This window comes from Penicillium chrysogenum, assembly GCF_028827035.1.
Source record: "Penicillium chrysogenum strain IBT 35668 chromosome Unknown utg000005l_segment0_segment0, whole genome shotgun sequence".
NCBI classification, from domain to species: Eukaryota; Fungi; Ascomycota; class Eurotiomycetes; order Eurotiales; family Aspergillaceae; genus Penicillium; species Penicillium chrysogenum.
The window spans coordinates 9,269,178-9,284,917 of record NW_026622753.1 but is presented as its reverse complement, the minus strand read 5'-3'; the positions used below and the strand labels follow the sequence as shown (position 1 = coordinate 9,284,917).

Here is a 15,740-nt window from a genome sequence, read left to right as displayed (position 1 = left end):
AAACATGAGTCACGTGCAATACGCGCTAGTGGAAGCTCCCACACGGCAAGGAATATTTTCTCTTCCTCACCTCCTCGAGTTTGATCACACGGCTACACCTCTCTTTATCCGTGGAAAGTGGTCTTGAGGAGTTTCTCTTTTTAACTCCACCCAGCAGGGATGGGACTGATGTAATATTCATACCCCCTGACTTGCAATTGCATGTACAAAGCTTCTACCTTTTCTGTGTGGTACCGGGAAACCGATACCTAGTCGCCCACCATGGCTACCACATCGCACATGTTTATGTACTCCCTGACGATTCAGCCCCCAACTGCCATCACACAGGCTATTTTGGGCCAATTTGCAGGTACCAGGGACCAGCAGATCGTCACCGCGTCAGGCTCGAAATTGACCATCCATCGGCCTGACCCGGCACAGGGCAAGATCACACCACTCTTCTCTCAGGATGTTTTCGGCATCATTCGCTCCCTCGCAGCTTTCCGCGTAGCTGGAAGCAGTAAAGGTACGTCGCTTTTTTTTTTTACACCCTTCGTCTGCCCCTTTACGAGTACAACTTAGTGATTCTCCAAGCTTCCCGGGCAGCACGGTCCTCTTACGAACTGACCCTTTGAAGGAGGGTTCAGACCTGCCCTGGACAGCGACGTTGATACTCGCAATGCTTTATTATCAACGGACTGTGCTGAGTGATTCCAATAGATTACATCATCATCGGCTCCGACTCGGGTCGCATCACGATCGTTGAATATGTTCCATCCCAGAACCGCTTCAATCGCATCCATATGGAGACATTTGGAAAGTCTGGAGTTCGCCGCGTCGTGCCGGGTCAATACCTCGCGGTAGATCCAAAGGGACGTGCGTGTCTGATTGCTTCTGTGGAAAAGAACAAGCTGGTCTATGTTCTCAATCGCAACTCGCAGGCAGAACTTACCATTTCCTCACCACTGGAAGCCCACAAGCCCCAGAACTTGGTATTCGCCATGATATGCTTGGACGTTGGCTACGACAACCCCGTTTTCGCTGCTCTCGAGGTGGACTACTCGGAAGCTGACCAGGATCCCACCGGTCAAGCGTATGAAGAAATCGAGAAGGTCTTGGTGTACTATGAGCTTGATCTCGGTTTGAACCACGTTGTCCGCAAGTGGTCTGACCCTGTCGACCGCACAGCATCCATGCTCTTCCAGGTACCCGGAGGAGATGATGGTCCCAGTGGTGTCTTGGTATGCGCGGAGGATAACGTTACCTACCGCCACTCTAACCAAGGTGCGTTCCGTGTGCCTATCCCGCGACGCAGCGGGGCCACCGAAAATCCTGAGCGCAAGCGGTCGATTGTCTCGGGAGTCATGCACAAAATGAGAGGTGCTTTCTTCTTCCTTCTCCAAACAGAGGATGGTGATCTGTTCAAGTTGAACCTGGAAATGGTCGAAGACAAGCAGGGCAAACCCACCGGAGAAGTGAAGCGACTGACGATCAAATACTTTGATACGATTCCTGTATCGACGAACCTGCTGATCCTGAAGAGCGGTTTCCTCTATGCTGCCAGCGAATCTGGAAATCACAATTTCTACCAATTCGAAAAGCTTGGTGACGATCCTAGCGAGGCCTTCTTCTCTAGCGACTCATTCTCGGCTGATCCTTCTGTGCCCTTACCGCCGATCTACTTCCATCCTCGAGGCGCTGAAAATGTGAACCTCATGGAAAGCATGAACTCTTTGAGCCCTCTGATTGACAGCAAGATCCTCAATCTGAGTGAGGATGACGCACCTCAAATCTACACGATCTGTGGCTCCGGGGCGCGAAGCACTTTCCGGACTCTGAAGCACGGACTTGAAGTTTCGGAGATCGTGGAGTCGGACCTTCAACAGGTGCCTTCGGCTGTATGGACAACCAAATTGACGCGAGGCGATGAGTTTCACACATACATCATTCTCTCCTTTGCAAATGGTACTCTAGTCCTGAGCATCGGCGAAATTGTCGAAGAAGTTTCAGACACAGGATTCCTTTCGTCGGCTCCAACTCTGGCAGTGCAACAACTTGGTGAGGATTCTTTGGTCCAAGTTCACCCTCGTGGCATTCGTCATATCCTTGCAGATCAGCGAGTCAATGAATGGCCCGCTCCACAGCATCGGTCTATCGTTGCAGCATCTGCGAATGAACGTCAAGTTGCAGTCGCACTCAGCTCTGGTGAAATTGTCTACTTTGAAATGGACGCAGACGGAACACTAGCGGAGTATGACGAGCGACGACAGATGTCTGGTACTGTCACCTCATTGAGCATGGGAGAGGTTCCCGAGGGCCGCATGCGAAGTTCGTTCCTGGCTGTTGGATGTGATGACTCTACCGTCCGCATTCTCAGCTTGGATCCAGACTCGACTCTCGAGAACAAATCAGTTCAAGCATTGACATCTGCACCATCTGCCCTCCAAATTATGGCCATGGCTGACTCGAGCTCGGGAGGCACCACTCTTTATCTCCACATCGGTCTTTACTCTGGTGTCTACCTTCGTACTGTGTTGGACGAGGTGACCGGTGAGCTTTCGGACACTCGAACTCGCTTCATTGGTGCCAAGCCTGTGAAACTATCCCAGGTGTCCGTCAAGGGCCAAACCGCTGTTCTCGCGCTCAGCACCCGTCCCTGGCTGGGATACTCTGACGTCCAAACCAAGAGCTTCATGCTCACACCTCTGGACTACGTCGGACTAGAATGGGGATGGAATTTCTCCAGTGAGCAATGCGTGGAGGGCATGATCGGCATTCAAGGCCGCAGTCTACGGTATGTGATTTATCCCATCTTCAAATTTCCCCAAAGCACTCCCCGATCATATGATGAGAAAATCAATCCGAACTTTTATGTGGATGAAACTATTAAAATTTCCAATTGTTCCTGCTGAGATCAACCACTTCTTATACCACGTTGAGACTGCCAATCGTTCTGGACTGGTACTAACTCTAAATAGGATCTTCACTGTCGAAAAATTGGACAACAACATGCTCCAAGAGTCCATCCCTCTCTCTTACACTCCTCGACGCTTTGTGAAGCATCCCGAACAACCCCTCTTCTACGTCATTGAATCTGACAACAATGTCCTATCTCCTGCCACCCGGCAGCGACTGATTGATGATTCTCAAGCTCAGAATGGCGAGGCTACAGACCTCCCCCCCGCAGACTTTGGATATCCCCGAGCCACTGGCCACTGGGCATCATGTATCCAGGTTGTGGAACCAATCACCACCAAATCCGTGATCTTCAATCTTGATCTTGAAGATAACGAGGCAGCAGTCAGCCTTGCCGCGGTACCTTTCTCTAGTCAAGATGATGAAACTTTCTTGGTTGTGGGGACCGCCAAGGATATGACCGTCAGCCCTCCCTCGTCCTCTTGTGGTTTCATCCATATCTATCGGTTCCAGGAAGATGGTCGTGAGTTGGAGTTCATCCACAAGACCCAAGTTGATGAGCCTCCTCTCGCTCTTCTTGGCTTCCAAGGCCGCCTCTTGGCAGGCATCGGCCCCATTCTTCGTGTGTACGACCTTGGCATGAAGCAACTACTGCGGAAATGTCAAGCACCGGTGGTCCCAAAGACCATCGTGGGCCTACAGACTCAAGGCAGTCGAATCATTGTCAGCGACGTCCGCGAGAGTGTCACCTACGTTGTCTACAAGTACCAGGACAATGTCTTGATTCCGTTCGCGGATGATTCCATCGCGCGATGGACATCGAGCACAACTATGGTTGATTACGAGACGACTGCTGGTGGTGACAAGTTCGGAAACCTGTGGCTGGTCCGTTGCCCTAGTAAGGTCTCCGAACAGGCCGACGAGGATGGATCTGGGGCGCACCTCATTCATGAAAAGGGTTATCTCCATGGGACTCCGCACCGCCTCGAATTGATGGTTCACTTCTACGCGCAGGATATTCCCACTAGTCTGCACAAGACTCAATTAGTCGCTGGAGGCCGCGACATTGTGGTCTGGACTGGCTTCCAAGGCACAATCGGAATGTTTGTTCCCTTTGCCAGCCGTGAGGATGTCGATTTCTTCCAGCTTTTGGAGACACAGCTTGCTTCCCAGCAACCCCCTCTGGCTGGACGAGACCATTTGATGTACCGCGGTTACTATGCCCCTGTGAAGGGTGTTATTGATGGGGATCTTTGCGAAATGTATCTCCTGCTGCCTAATGATACGAAGTTGATGATTGCGGGCGAACTCGATCGATCCGTTCGCGAGATCGAGCGCAAAATTTCGGTAAGTCTGCAGATGTTCACCGGCGTGTATTTGTCAATCCACTAACATTTTCCAGGATATGCGAACAAGGGTGGCGTATTGATTTCTGATTGGTTGCGGCGTCCGCTGGCGTTCCTTGCTGTCCTGTACGGGCTTCAGATACCTACCTCTTTGTTAATGGATGACGATTGTGCGGCTTTGAACCGCGACTAATTTTCGATCGAAGCTGATTGCCTTGTGAAGGCACTACATAAACCTCCCATTTCCTCTGGCTATCTTCAGCCGCGTAGACCCTTCCATGATGTCTCATGCCTCGCTCGGTCTGCCGTTCCCCCTCGGCTAATCTTGAGCTGGATGCAGCCGGTCACTTTTAGTGCTGGCTTGTACGAGACAAGAAGAAGCGTGAAAACGCGTCGACGCTTTTTGAGTACGATTTGATCCGCAATGCACCACGGGTCTCCGTCGTAATTTATCAGTCGGGACAACCTTGTAAAGCTTTTATATATATTCTAAGTCTGAAATGAAAACAAATTCATTCCAAATGTTTCTGTTAAACTGTTCATTATCTTGGGTTCTTCCCTTATTGGTGTAGCTATGTAATATAGACTACACGGGAAACGTAAATGTTCCTATGGATCTTTTAACATCAATTGATGTGAGAATAACCAACTACATGCTTGTTGATCCTCAATAATCTGATCTATCTCAATGACGATATTAGTTATGTTCAAGAGAACCTGATATTTAAATGTGTCATTTGAAATATATATATGAAAAGCGCAACTTTTCCGACCAACCAGGATCACCTGATGATCGGTCTGCCGACTCCCTGCAACTTCTACTTTGGACACCGAAATCGAATTGCGCCATCCAAGTTCTTCGGTTTACTCCGACACTCCGACACTCCGGCACAGAAGGAAAAGACGACGACTCGGGATACCAAAATTTCTCTCGGTTATGGCCGGAAATCTCTGGGGCCGAAACTAGGCCCGGGTCCCATTTCTTTTCCGCGGGAAAATTCATGTCCATGTGATTGATATTGGAAACCTGAAGGTCCTCAAATATGACCAAAGAGCGTTACAAACGCAGAATGCAAGTCAACGGGATATTGCTTTGAAATCGACCTCAGTCATGATGAACAGATTTACAGATTTACAGATTTCCACGGCACAGCACGATGATTGGCCACCTTTACGAGCACGGCAGAAGCTCGGGCGCTCTGGGGGGGGAATGTGGACGGGTGGAGTCCAAAGGGCGTGCATGTCGGAGTAAGGCGCGCTCCACTTCTCCCCCTTGACCCATGGAGTTTGTCTTACGTTGAAGTCGACTGCTTGAGTTTGAGAATGTGCACAAGGTCTGAAAGAACTGGAAGACCTGGGAAAGAAGAAAAGCGCATCTCTAGAGACACGCCCTTCAAAGCCGTCTGCGCATCTACCAATGAATATCATGTGCGACCTTGAACTGAGGTCTGTTTTATGCACTTTGGCCAAGCGGAATGTCAATCCAAGGGCGTGCATGATCAGAACGGATCCTCGCGTCCGACCAATCACTCTCTCAACTCCGATGACTCTCTGGCTGGGCTTTCCCTATACTGTACTGTATACGGTTGCTCAGTTTCTAGATTTAGGGACATGTGGATGATGATGATCATGGTCGAAGTATAATATAGATGCGCCTTGTACATGACAAGGCTGTGAGTCACTCCTTGATTTCTAAGAACCTTGATATCCGATGAGGCAATCTGAAACCTTGTTCACATTGCTTGTTAGGGTTCCTCCACACTTGGTGTTGTGACTCCATTGCGGTTGTCAACGGCTCCACCGTTTACTACTTTTTTTTTCTTTTTTTCTTTTTAAGAACAATCTGATCTGGTCCCTATTCTATCTTTTTCCTTTATGATACTCCATCTTCTCCTGATTTTGACGTTGTCGGCTGCCATACTATTCCTACGGTTCTCTGTAGGACGGGTCTTTATATTGTCTTTGCATTCCCTGTGGAACAATGTCGACGGCAACTTCAATCATCAGTTCTGGCTCAGACAAGCTAGATGCTTGGACCCGACGATCACAGCCGAAGATCGAGATACATCTTGCAGGACAAAAGCCAGGGCATGTCAACTCTTATACCACAGGAGAGAGTATTGATGGCAGCATAACTGTCACCGTTGACCATGAGACACGATTTGATGAAATTGAGATTGCTTTTGAAGGTACTTCCCATTCAAAGTCGGCCTATAGACAATGCTAATTCCTTAATAAAAAAGGTGTATCTCGAACTACAGTAGAACGGGCATCTTGCCCCGGCCGCACGGGATCACAACAAATGTTCCTCAAGCTGCGCCAGCCTATTGACGAGATGGAATATCCGACCCCTCGAGTGCTAGAGAGTGGCCGATCATATGAATACCCCTTCACATTCGTCGTCCCGGACTGCCTACTACCCCAGGTCTGCACCCACGCCAAGAAGAATGCTCACATTCAACGATCCCACACTATGCTTCCGCCAACATTGGGTGATCCCATCCTTGCCAGCAATGGCAAGACATTACTAGATGACATGGCACCCAGCATGTCCCAGATTGCCTACACGGTTCGAGCATCTGTACTTCAGAAACAACTCACCGGCCATGGATTCGTGGCCATCGCCGCCATTGCCAAGAAAGTCCGGATCATCCCAACTGTCGAAGAAGAACCCCCCGTTGAAATTTCCGGGAGCCCATCTCTCTGCACGCGCAAAGAGAAGAGTGTCAAGCGCGGAACGTTGCGAGGCAAATTGGGACGGATTGTTGCTTCATCATCCCAGCCCAAACCCATTCAGTTGCTTCCTCCAGCCGGCGAGCCAACTGATACCGTGAGCACTGTGGCTACAGTGAACCTGCGATTCGATCCAGTCGGCGACGAGCAACCTCCCCCACTTGGAACAATGACCAGCAAACTGCGTGCCAACACATTCTTCAGTGCAGCCCCATGGGAAGACTTCCCTTCCACGACCGGCATGCCCTTCGCACATATTGGATGTGGCCTCTACACAGAAAGCGTACCTCTAATGACTATGTGTGTCGCATCGGCCCAGTGGACAAAGCAATCGTCAGCCGCCGACTCGATGCGCCGCGACTCCACCGACTCATCATCATCATCCAATTCATCAACTGGCCCATCCTCGGCATTCTCCGGAGATACCTATTACACCGCATCAGTCGTTGTCCCGGTCACGTTGCCGAAGTCGAAAGCCTTCGTCCCGACTTTCCACTCCTGCTTGATGTCTCGCGTCTACGCCCTCGATCTCTGCTTGACATACCACACCCCGGCAGCCAACCTCATGACACCGACAATCTCCCTCCGTCTCCCAGTCCAGTTCACAAGCCAAGCAAAGTGTGCGGAACCCATAAAAACCACACTCGGTGTTACTGTCACACAGCAAGAGCTGGAAGAGTTCTTCCACCCACGCAATGTGACCTCTCCCACCGATTTTTCTACCCACACTCGTAGTGATGTGGTTGACGTGGGCCTTGCCCCGCCGGAGTACTCGGAAAGGTTGAGCGCTGTGAGAGCCAGCCGGTGAGTTATACGAGATGTGGACCTCATGATTCTCTCATTTGTTAATCGCCAACCAATACCCCTAATTCTGTTGGCCATGGAAAAGTCCTTTTGCACAGCGTTAAATGGTTATGACTTTATTTGCATTTTCGTTTCGATTATACCCTACTGTTCACATAAACCCCATTTTTCTTATGTCGATTATATGCTCTTAGATTTCGTCCTTTTCTCTTTAATTCATTTGTTTCACACGAACACGGTTGATAGACCTAGCCTTGAGTCCTGATTTCTTGCCTTCCCTGCGTATATGCTTCTTTAAGCCCCACCTCCAGCATAGAGAACTGCCATGCGAGGAACCAGAAAGGCCCTCTGTCAAACTGGTATGATATCGCATAAACACTGTGCCCCTTCGAGTTCTCCTTCTTGGAGGGAAGGCACTACAGTAATAGAGACGTCGTCATCAACGGCTGACATCTTCCAACATACCTTATGAGGACTATATGTCCCTTGTCGTTTGGTAGGTCAAGGCGACGGATTTGTATATCCGCTCATTGGTCTTGACAACAATGGACCCTCTCGAGTCCGGACCTCCATCAATTCCAAGAGCATGACTTAGAGAGCAAAATAGGGAGAGGTCTTAGCTTTAAGATCACAGATGGGTTTGAATCTCAGCTTCAAAGCATAAATGAACCATTCGATGACAGCTTCAGCCATATCATCCGGAGCACTTGATCAATTATCGAAAATGGAAATAGAACCGAGGAATTACATCTTACACAAGTCCGTGAATTTTAGAAAATACTACGCCATGTTCCCCCGCATATTCCACGTTGCACTGCTTCTAAGGTACGAAGTAAGGACCGAAGTAAAACCCCCCGAGAGATAACCGGTTCATTCTAGTATATTTCAATCTTCAATCATTTAACATTCGAAATAACCCGGCATATTCGAACCAGACTCTCAATTAAGTTTATCTACCACCGTTTGCGATCCCAAAATGCCTGTCAAGGTGTTAGTCTTTCTTTACCGCAACCCTCGCCTATCACCGGAAGAATTCAAGAAGTACTACGAGGCACACGTTAAGCTCGTCAAGAAGCTAGCTGGCGGGGATTTCCCTCTTTCTCATCATCGGAACTATATCGCCCGCACTACAGTTGAAATCCCCCGGATGACTCCACCGCACGCAACGCCTTCACCCCGGCTACTATACTGCGCGGGCGACAGCCAGACTTCGACTTTGACGCCTACGCCGAACTTACTTTCGCGGATCAGGCTGCCTACCAGGCATTTGCAGCCAAGATATATGCCCCGGATGCCGCCGCCCAGATAACTGCTGACGAGGACAAGTTTCTCGATCGGCTGAAGCAAGGAGTTGTCTTGGTTGGGGAGGTGAGAGTTACTGTGAGATGAGGTACTTTGACCGGAGCTGTTCGGAGCTGTTGGAGCCTCATCGGACTTGTTGCGACGCATGTTGGGAATATCGGTGTGATCGTGAGGCATACATTTGAATGTAGTATCTTTCAATTTGGGGGATATTTTCCCAAGAATCTAGCATATGCTCAATGATACTCTGGTAGTCAAGTCTGAGTCAATGCTCAACACCACTAGTCATCGGCGATCTACACTCGGTCACATCTGAACAATCCCAAAATCGCAAAAGGACCAGATGTATAAAACCAAGCCACGTGAGGAACTCCCTCTTGGCCCGATCTTGGTCCGATCATGAGATCGTAAGCTCAGTGGCTTAACTCTTGGACCTATCCTCGATATGTTCCAGCAAGGCACATGCTCCAGTCGCATGGCCTGAGTGTTACATTGGCGTCAGGGACCGTTCCTGCAGCCCGATCAACCCGGCACATTAATATGTGTCAGGCTGCATATCCTTTCGACCCTAAATCATAACTTTAAATACTATAAACCGGTTTATTTGCTTGATATCATCACTCAGTTACATTCATTAAGATGGGGTTTACTGTAGGACTCGTATCCAGGACGAGGGGAGGATGCTGCAGCGCCCAAAGATAATGCTCCTGGATGCGAACAGCTCGAAATGTCCCGGACCGAATTCCTCCATACTGACTGTGTATGAGTAATGGATTTCATATGACAATGTCACCCATCCGCAGGAGTCTTCCTAGCTGATTACCCGGGGAATCTTTAACCCCCACGAGGACAGATAGTCGCATTGTCACAAAAGGATCAACCCGCAATTTCAGAATGTTACACTTGGGTGGCATGGGCATGCAGATCTACCTAGCAAAGACACCCTTAGTACAAAGTAGATATCATATTAGAATCTTCACAGTGTGGAGAGGATGACTGTGGCGCTGCTCAGCCCGCCGCCAATCTCTATAGGAAACACATAATCCTCATATTCGCCATGTGAATCGCCGATTTTCTAACTTGCTGAATGTAACAATCGTAGAACTGCATTGATTCCTCCGACATCAAGGCTGAAGCGAGGTGGTATCAGTCAAGTCACCCTCTAGGTAGCAGGGTACCTACTGCCTATCTGTATTGTAGGCAAACGGACTGAATGGACAATTACTATTCTCCGACATCTCAATACTCCGCGGAGGAAACCATTTGTTTGACAACGTCGACTACAAATAGTGAGATCATTCCCCTCATCCTCGAACTCAACAACCTTCAACCTCGCAGGCCCGAGACACCAAGAAAAACCATCTTGACACACTCCTTCATCATGCAGCTTTTCATTCCTTTTCTTCTAGGCCTGAGCTGGCTCGCCAACGCTGCCTACATTCCCGCCCTGAGCACCAACAGCACTGAGATTGCATCTCGTGATGTTGGCGGGTACCGCTCGGTGGCATACTATGTGAACTGGGTAAGTTCAGACCATATCCATCCATGGATGGATAATACTTATATAACCGCCTACCTACTTAGATAGGCGGGCATATAAAACGTCATCCAAACATCCAAGGAAGTCACGCTAATCAGACTATCAGGCCATTTACGGTCGTAACTTCCAACCCCAGGACCTTCCCGTTGAGCGACTGACTCACGTGCTCTATGCATTTGCCAATATTCGCGCTGGCACAGGCGAGGCTTACCTATCGGACTCCTGGGCTGACACTGACAAGCATTACCCCACCGATTCTTGGAATGATTCCGGAAACAATGTCTATGGCTGTGTTAAGCAGCTGTTCCTACTCAAGAAGAACAACAAGAACCTCAAGGTCCTTCTGTCGATTGGGGGCTGGACCTATTCCCCCAGCTTTGTCTCTGCCTTTGACACTGAGGGTGGACGACAGAAGTTTGCTGATTCTGCCGTGGACCTGCTGAAGAACCTTGGCTTCGATGGTATTGATGTTGACTATGAGGTAAGTCTTCAACCGTTTCAAGGTTGCGATCTGCTAGTTGCTGATTCTTACGAATAATGTAGTATCCTGCTACTGATGACCAGGCGGACAAGTTTGTCGATGCACTCCGACGACTTCGTCAGGTACGTGATCCTGACGAATATCCCATGAGCCCTGGCTAATTAAAACCAGGCTTTGGATTCCTACAACTCGGCCAACGCCGGAGGCTATCATTTCCTGCTAACTGCCGCATCCCCTGCCGGTAAGGTTTGTCTTCATCGCTAGAATACCCGTCGGCTGACAAAGTCCCAGGCCCAGCCAAGTACCGCCAAGAACGTCTGAAGGAGATGGACCGGTATCTCGATTTCTGGAATCTCATGGCTTACGACTACTCTGGTAGCTGGGACAAAGTTGCTGGCCACAATGCCAACCTCCACGCGTCGACCGACAACCCGTCCAGCACTCCATTTAACACGGATCAAGCAGTCGACTACTACACCTCGGAAGGCGTAGCCGCCAACAAGATCGTGCTGGGCATGCCCCTGTACGGCCGAGCCTTCACCAATACCGACGGCCCCGGAAAGCCCTACAATGGTGTTGGAGAAGGCACATGGGAGAACGGCGTGTGGGACTACAAGGGCCTTCCACTGACCGATTGCGCGGTGACAGTCTTGGATCAAGTAGGTGCAAGCTACTGCTACAACCAAGGAAGCCGACTGTTTGTCAGCTATGATACACCGGAGATTGCACGCATGAAGGCGCAGTACATCCAGTCCCGCGGCCTGGGCGGTGGAATGTGGTGGGAGAGCAGCTCTGACAAAACTGGCGGGGACAGTTTGATTACAACTGTATGTTAGGTTCTGGATTTGTTGTACATGTTATACTTTTACTGACACACACAGGTTGTTGATACCCTTGGAGGTGTCGGCGCTTTGGAGCAGAGCAGCAACCAGCTGCAGTACCCTCACTCCAAGTACATTAACTTGAAGAACGGCTTCCCTTAGATTATCATTTTTTGGCTGTCAATATTGCAAGATTGGAAATATCTCGCTGACATATGGATTCGAACATTTATGGCTGTTACGTGATGCGGGCATAATCCCGATCAGCCTTGATGGGTGATGGGATGTGCGCCGCTTGCTTTTGCATCTATGTCGTACACGATCTATGAACTGGAAAAATCAAAAATACGATTAAGATCGAACATCGGTTGAATTGTATGTGTAGCCCAGATATAGTCCATATAAAATGGCAATTAGGAGCGTAGAATAGTGAAATCATATACGGAAGACCAAAGTCCACGAATATCGTGGCGTGAAACCAATCATCTCAGTCTCGATCCAAGTCCGCAAAATTATTCAAGACTTGTTCTCTTGAGGCTCTCCTGCGTGAGCAACATCGCTGATAGACCCAACAGACGGAGAACTACTTCCTCCTTTGCCATCTTTACTACTCCCAGTACCCTCGACAATCTTATGATGTCTCAGCCCCCGATAAACATCGCGAATCTGCGCGACACCACCATCAAAGATCGGATAAAAGATAGCAACCAGCGTACTGAGCCAGAGCCAGACGATAGCGACAACGACCCAGGCAATATAGAACTGAAAGGACAGTCAGTCAACCAAAACACCGAAAGTTCCAAGCCCAAGTGCTAACACATACCTTCTTCCCAAAGATATAACCAGATCCATACATAGGCAACGGCCAGATAACCCAATGTCCCAAGAAGGTCGCCACAGCCCAAAAAGCCGCGATGCGACCCCACCGTTTCAGCTCTTTCTGGTCACCGGAACCCCTGCCTCCGTCCTCAACACTACCATCATCTCCACGAGAAGAAGCCTGGTGACGATGCGCAGTCGTCAAATCACTATCCAATTTCTCAAGCGACAGTTTGACCTTTTTGAAGTCATCCCAGTCATAATCCTGCGGACGCACAAGCGTAATCAAAACCGAGTACACAATGGGCGAGAGACAAGAAGCGACTGTCCCATATACACAAGGGAGGACTTCACCCGTCGACGCTACGGAAACTTCACCGCCAAAATGCGAGGCAGTCCCGAGCCATACAGCCATACCTGTAGCGAGACCAAGGACCGGAGAGAGGATCGCGGCAGCTTTATTTTGGCGGCGCCAGAGGATGGTGAAGATCATTGGGAAGATTCCGGGACATGTGACCACGCCTAAGGAGGAAGGAGGAGAATATTGTTAGTTCGAGATAGAGAGTAAGTTGAAGAAGACATACCAAGCATGTACAGTGTCCAGCCTAGATTGATACCGACGTAATGCAGCATGGTACTAAAAGCAGCGGAGAAAACAGCGAAGAAGATCACACCGAAGTGGCTAGCACGGATCAGATCGCGGTCCGTGGCCTTCTTCTTGAAGTACTCGCGGTATACATCGAAGCTGAGGATGGAGCTGACGGCGATGACCTGCGCGGAGAGAGTTGATGTACACGCCATGAAGGTAATCAGCAGGACTGCTGCTGCGCCGCCTTTACCGGCGATCGTAATTGCCGCGTATGGGAGGACGAGGCCATTGCTGACTTCTGTAGTTGTCATTCTCTGATTTGATGTGTTAGTGGGATTTGTGGGATTTATGGAATTTGGAGAGGTACAGTGCATACCCTTGGGAATGTGGGGAATGTTGGAGTGTTCTCGAGTCCCAGGGCAACGGAGCTCATTACTGTTCCTAGACCCCATGGGATGGCGAAGTAGGCGATGCCTCCGATTGTATAGCCAGGTACTACTGCTGCTGCGGAGGCTGAGAAGGCTTTTATGAAGTAGCTTGTGTCCATCTATAGGGGGTTAGAATGGGATAGCGGTGGGATATATGGTGTTCTGCTTACAACAACCAAACCGAAGTTTCCAAGAGTGTGAAGGATTCCGAAAAGGATTGCCTGGAATATTGTTAGTGCATTGTCCGGTAGAGCTAGTTCATTTCTTTTGCTCTCACACTCTTCGATGTCATTGTCAAATATGTCCCATCTTGATTACCAGAGACCGGGTGTCGTTGCGCCGCTGCTTGAACGAGGTCGAACAGTTCACCCACAGAGCCAATCTGGTTAGTTGAGAAAGCCTTGACGGAGAAATAGCAAGCAATGATCATGATTATAGCGGTGTGAAAATAATCGGTGAGGAAACTGCATAGCAGGCTTAGATGTCTTGGACTTCCGAGGTTGAAGGAAGAGCACTTACGTTGCTTTGATCCCACCAACAAATGTGTAGAGCGTGACTCCGACCGGCAGCAGAAATGTTGCAGCGATAATATGCATCCCAGTGCTGAGTTCGTTAGCCAGAGAATCCCAATAGACTGAGAGAACCTTACACAGCAGTGATTACTGCAGCGGCACCGAGAAGCATATTGGCACAGGCGAAGATATTGTTCACCAGACAGAGTATCATGAACACAATGTGTGCCACATGTCCTATACCACGAAATGGAATCAGAAAATGACCAGACCAGAGACGAAAGAGTACCTACCATATCGAATCCGAACAACCTCCAGCGAAGTATGCGCTTCCGGGATTTTTCGCTTGCAGGATATTCCCAAGAGCGCGAAGAACACAATCATTGGACTGCAGCCAGCTGCAAACCAGAATGGACCGGCTACACCATAGTCGTAGCCGACAAAAGATGAGCCGAGCAAAGCGGTTGACCAAAGCCAAGACTGAAAAGAGTCGTTTGTCAGTTGGTATTCAAGCGGTTGAGGGAGAGTAACTGACCGATATCACAGCTGAGGCGGTTAGACCTGTGCGAACAGTTCGATTTGCTGTCATGAACCTGTTTTCCGGATTAGTATTGGAGGAATATCGGTGAAAGGGTTGGATACATTTCAGTCTTTTCGTTGTCCTCTCCAGTGGTTCTCTTCAAGACTTTCGTGATAAGCATCATCACTATTCGGTGTTAGCTGGGAATATCGTAAGAGTATATTTGAAGTACTCACCCAAAGCAATAATCACACCGATAACAACAACGACAACGTACCCAACCGCCTGTGATAAAGGTGGCTGGACAGAGGAAATGCCATCGCGCGCATGTAAGCTCGACATTTTTTTGTCTAAGAGCCTAGTCAGAGAGAATAACCGAGAATAAATGTGCTGTTTCCACCTATTAATAGGGCGTAGGGTTGAATATGTACGGAGCAAAGAGAGAAGGATAATAGCCCAGTAGTGATACCGAGTACATGGAACGGGGACCATGTACGCTTAAATGATGTTTCATTTGACTAACTAATGTATCAAGTCCCTGGACAGGGATGAGATTCAAGGCACATGTCTGTGGAATAACTGATATAGGGTCCACAATGGCTTGATTTGTGCCTGCGATGAGGTGCTTTTTCACGAGATTGGCGCGGCCGAAGGATTGTTTAGGTTGAAGTAGGGATATACTGGACGAGATAATACTCGGTATATCACAAGCGTACATTATTTAATTATTAGTGAAATAAGAACATAGATTGGAACGGGTCTATCCTCGTATATTTTATAGAAGGAAAGGAGAGACAGGTATTCAAGTTTAACCGTCGCAGAAGCTAAACACCCAAAGTAAATATTGACAATTCAACCTTGGAAGTGATTTAATTCCCTAAAATTGAGTACATCACAAACTTCGATCTTCTCCCAATGCCCAATAGGGATATTGCGAATTCGTAAGAATA

At 49.0% G+C, this 15,740-nt stretch overlaps 5 protein-coding genes across 5 annotated transcripts; 4 read left to right on the top strand and 1 right to left on the bottom strand.

Moving 5' to 3' along the window:
* Positions 1–261: 261 nt before the first annotated feature.
* Positions 262–4,324, top strand: N7489_011881 (DDB1/RSE1 family protein; the record flags this gene model as incomplete). The annotated part of the gene is made up of 4 exons (XM_056717630.1): positions 262–505; positions 700–2,773; positions 2,958–4,242; positions 4,298–4,324. 4 exons carry the CDS (start codon positions 262–264, stop codon positions 4,322–4,324), a joined length of 3,630 nt encoding a protein of 1,209 aa, XP_056565252.1.
* A 1,898-nt stretch (positions 4,325–6,222) lies between these two features.
* N7489_011880 (arrestin (or S-antigen), N-terminal domain protein) lies at positions 6,223–7,782 on the top strand (the record flags this gene model as incomplete). Its single annotated transcript, XM_056717629.1, has 2 exons — positions 6,223–6,430; positions 6,485–7,782. The coding sequence occupies 2 exons, from the start codon at positions 6,223–6,225 to the stop codon at positions 7,780–7,782; spliced, it is 1,506 nt and encodes a 501-aa protein (XP_056565251.1).
* A 972-nt stretch (positions 7,783–8,754) lies between these two features.
* N7489_011879 (EthD domain-containing protein) lies at positions 8,755–9,167 on the top strand (the record flags this gene model as incomplete). The annotated part of the gene is made up of 2 exons (XM_056717628.1): positions 8,755–8,910; positions 8,982–9,167. 2 exons carry the CDS (start codon positions 8,755–8,757, stop codon positions 9,165–9,167), a joined length of 342 nt encoding a protein of 113 aa, XP_056565250.1.
* A 1,294-nt stretch (positions 9,168–10,461) lies between these two features.
* On the top strand, positions 10,462–12,084 carry N7489_011878 (glycoside hydrolase family 18 protein; the record flags this gene model as incomplete). Its single annotated transcript, XM_056717627.1, has 6 exons — positions 10,462–10,602; positions 10,727–11,101; positions 11,164–11,223; positions 11,273–11,342; positions 11,393–11,928; positions 11,983–12,084. 6 exons carry the CDS (start codon positions 10,462–10,464, stop codon positions 12,082–12,084), a joined length of 1,284 nt encoding a protein of 427 aa, XP_056565249.1.
* A 354-nt stretch (positions 12,085–12,438) lies between these two features.
* N7489_011877 (sodium:solute symporter family protein) lies at positions 12,439–15,132 on the bottom strand (the record flags this gene model as incomplete). The annotated part of the gene is made up of 12 exons (XM_056717626.1): positions 12,439–12,684; positions 12,746–13,263; positions 13,326–13,644; positions 13,707–13,877; positions 13,929–13,979; positions 14,036–14,222; positions 14,278–14,361; positions 14,408–14,507; positions 14,564–14,750; positions 14,806–14,863; positions 14,913–14,976; positions 15,027–15,132. The coding sequence occupies 12 exons, from the start codon at positions 15,130–15,132 to the stop codon at positions 12,439–12,441; spliced, it is 2,091 nt and encodes a 696-aa protein (XP_056565248.1).
* Between the last annotated feature and the right edge of the window lie 608 nt (positions 15,133–15,740).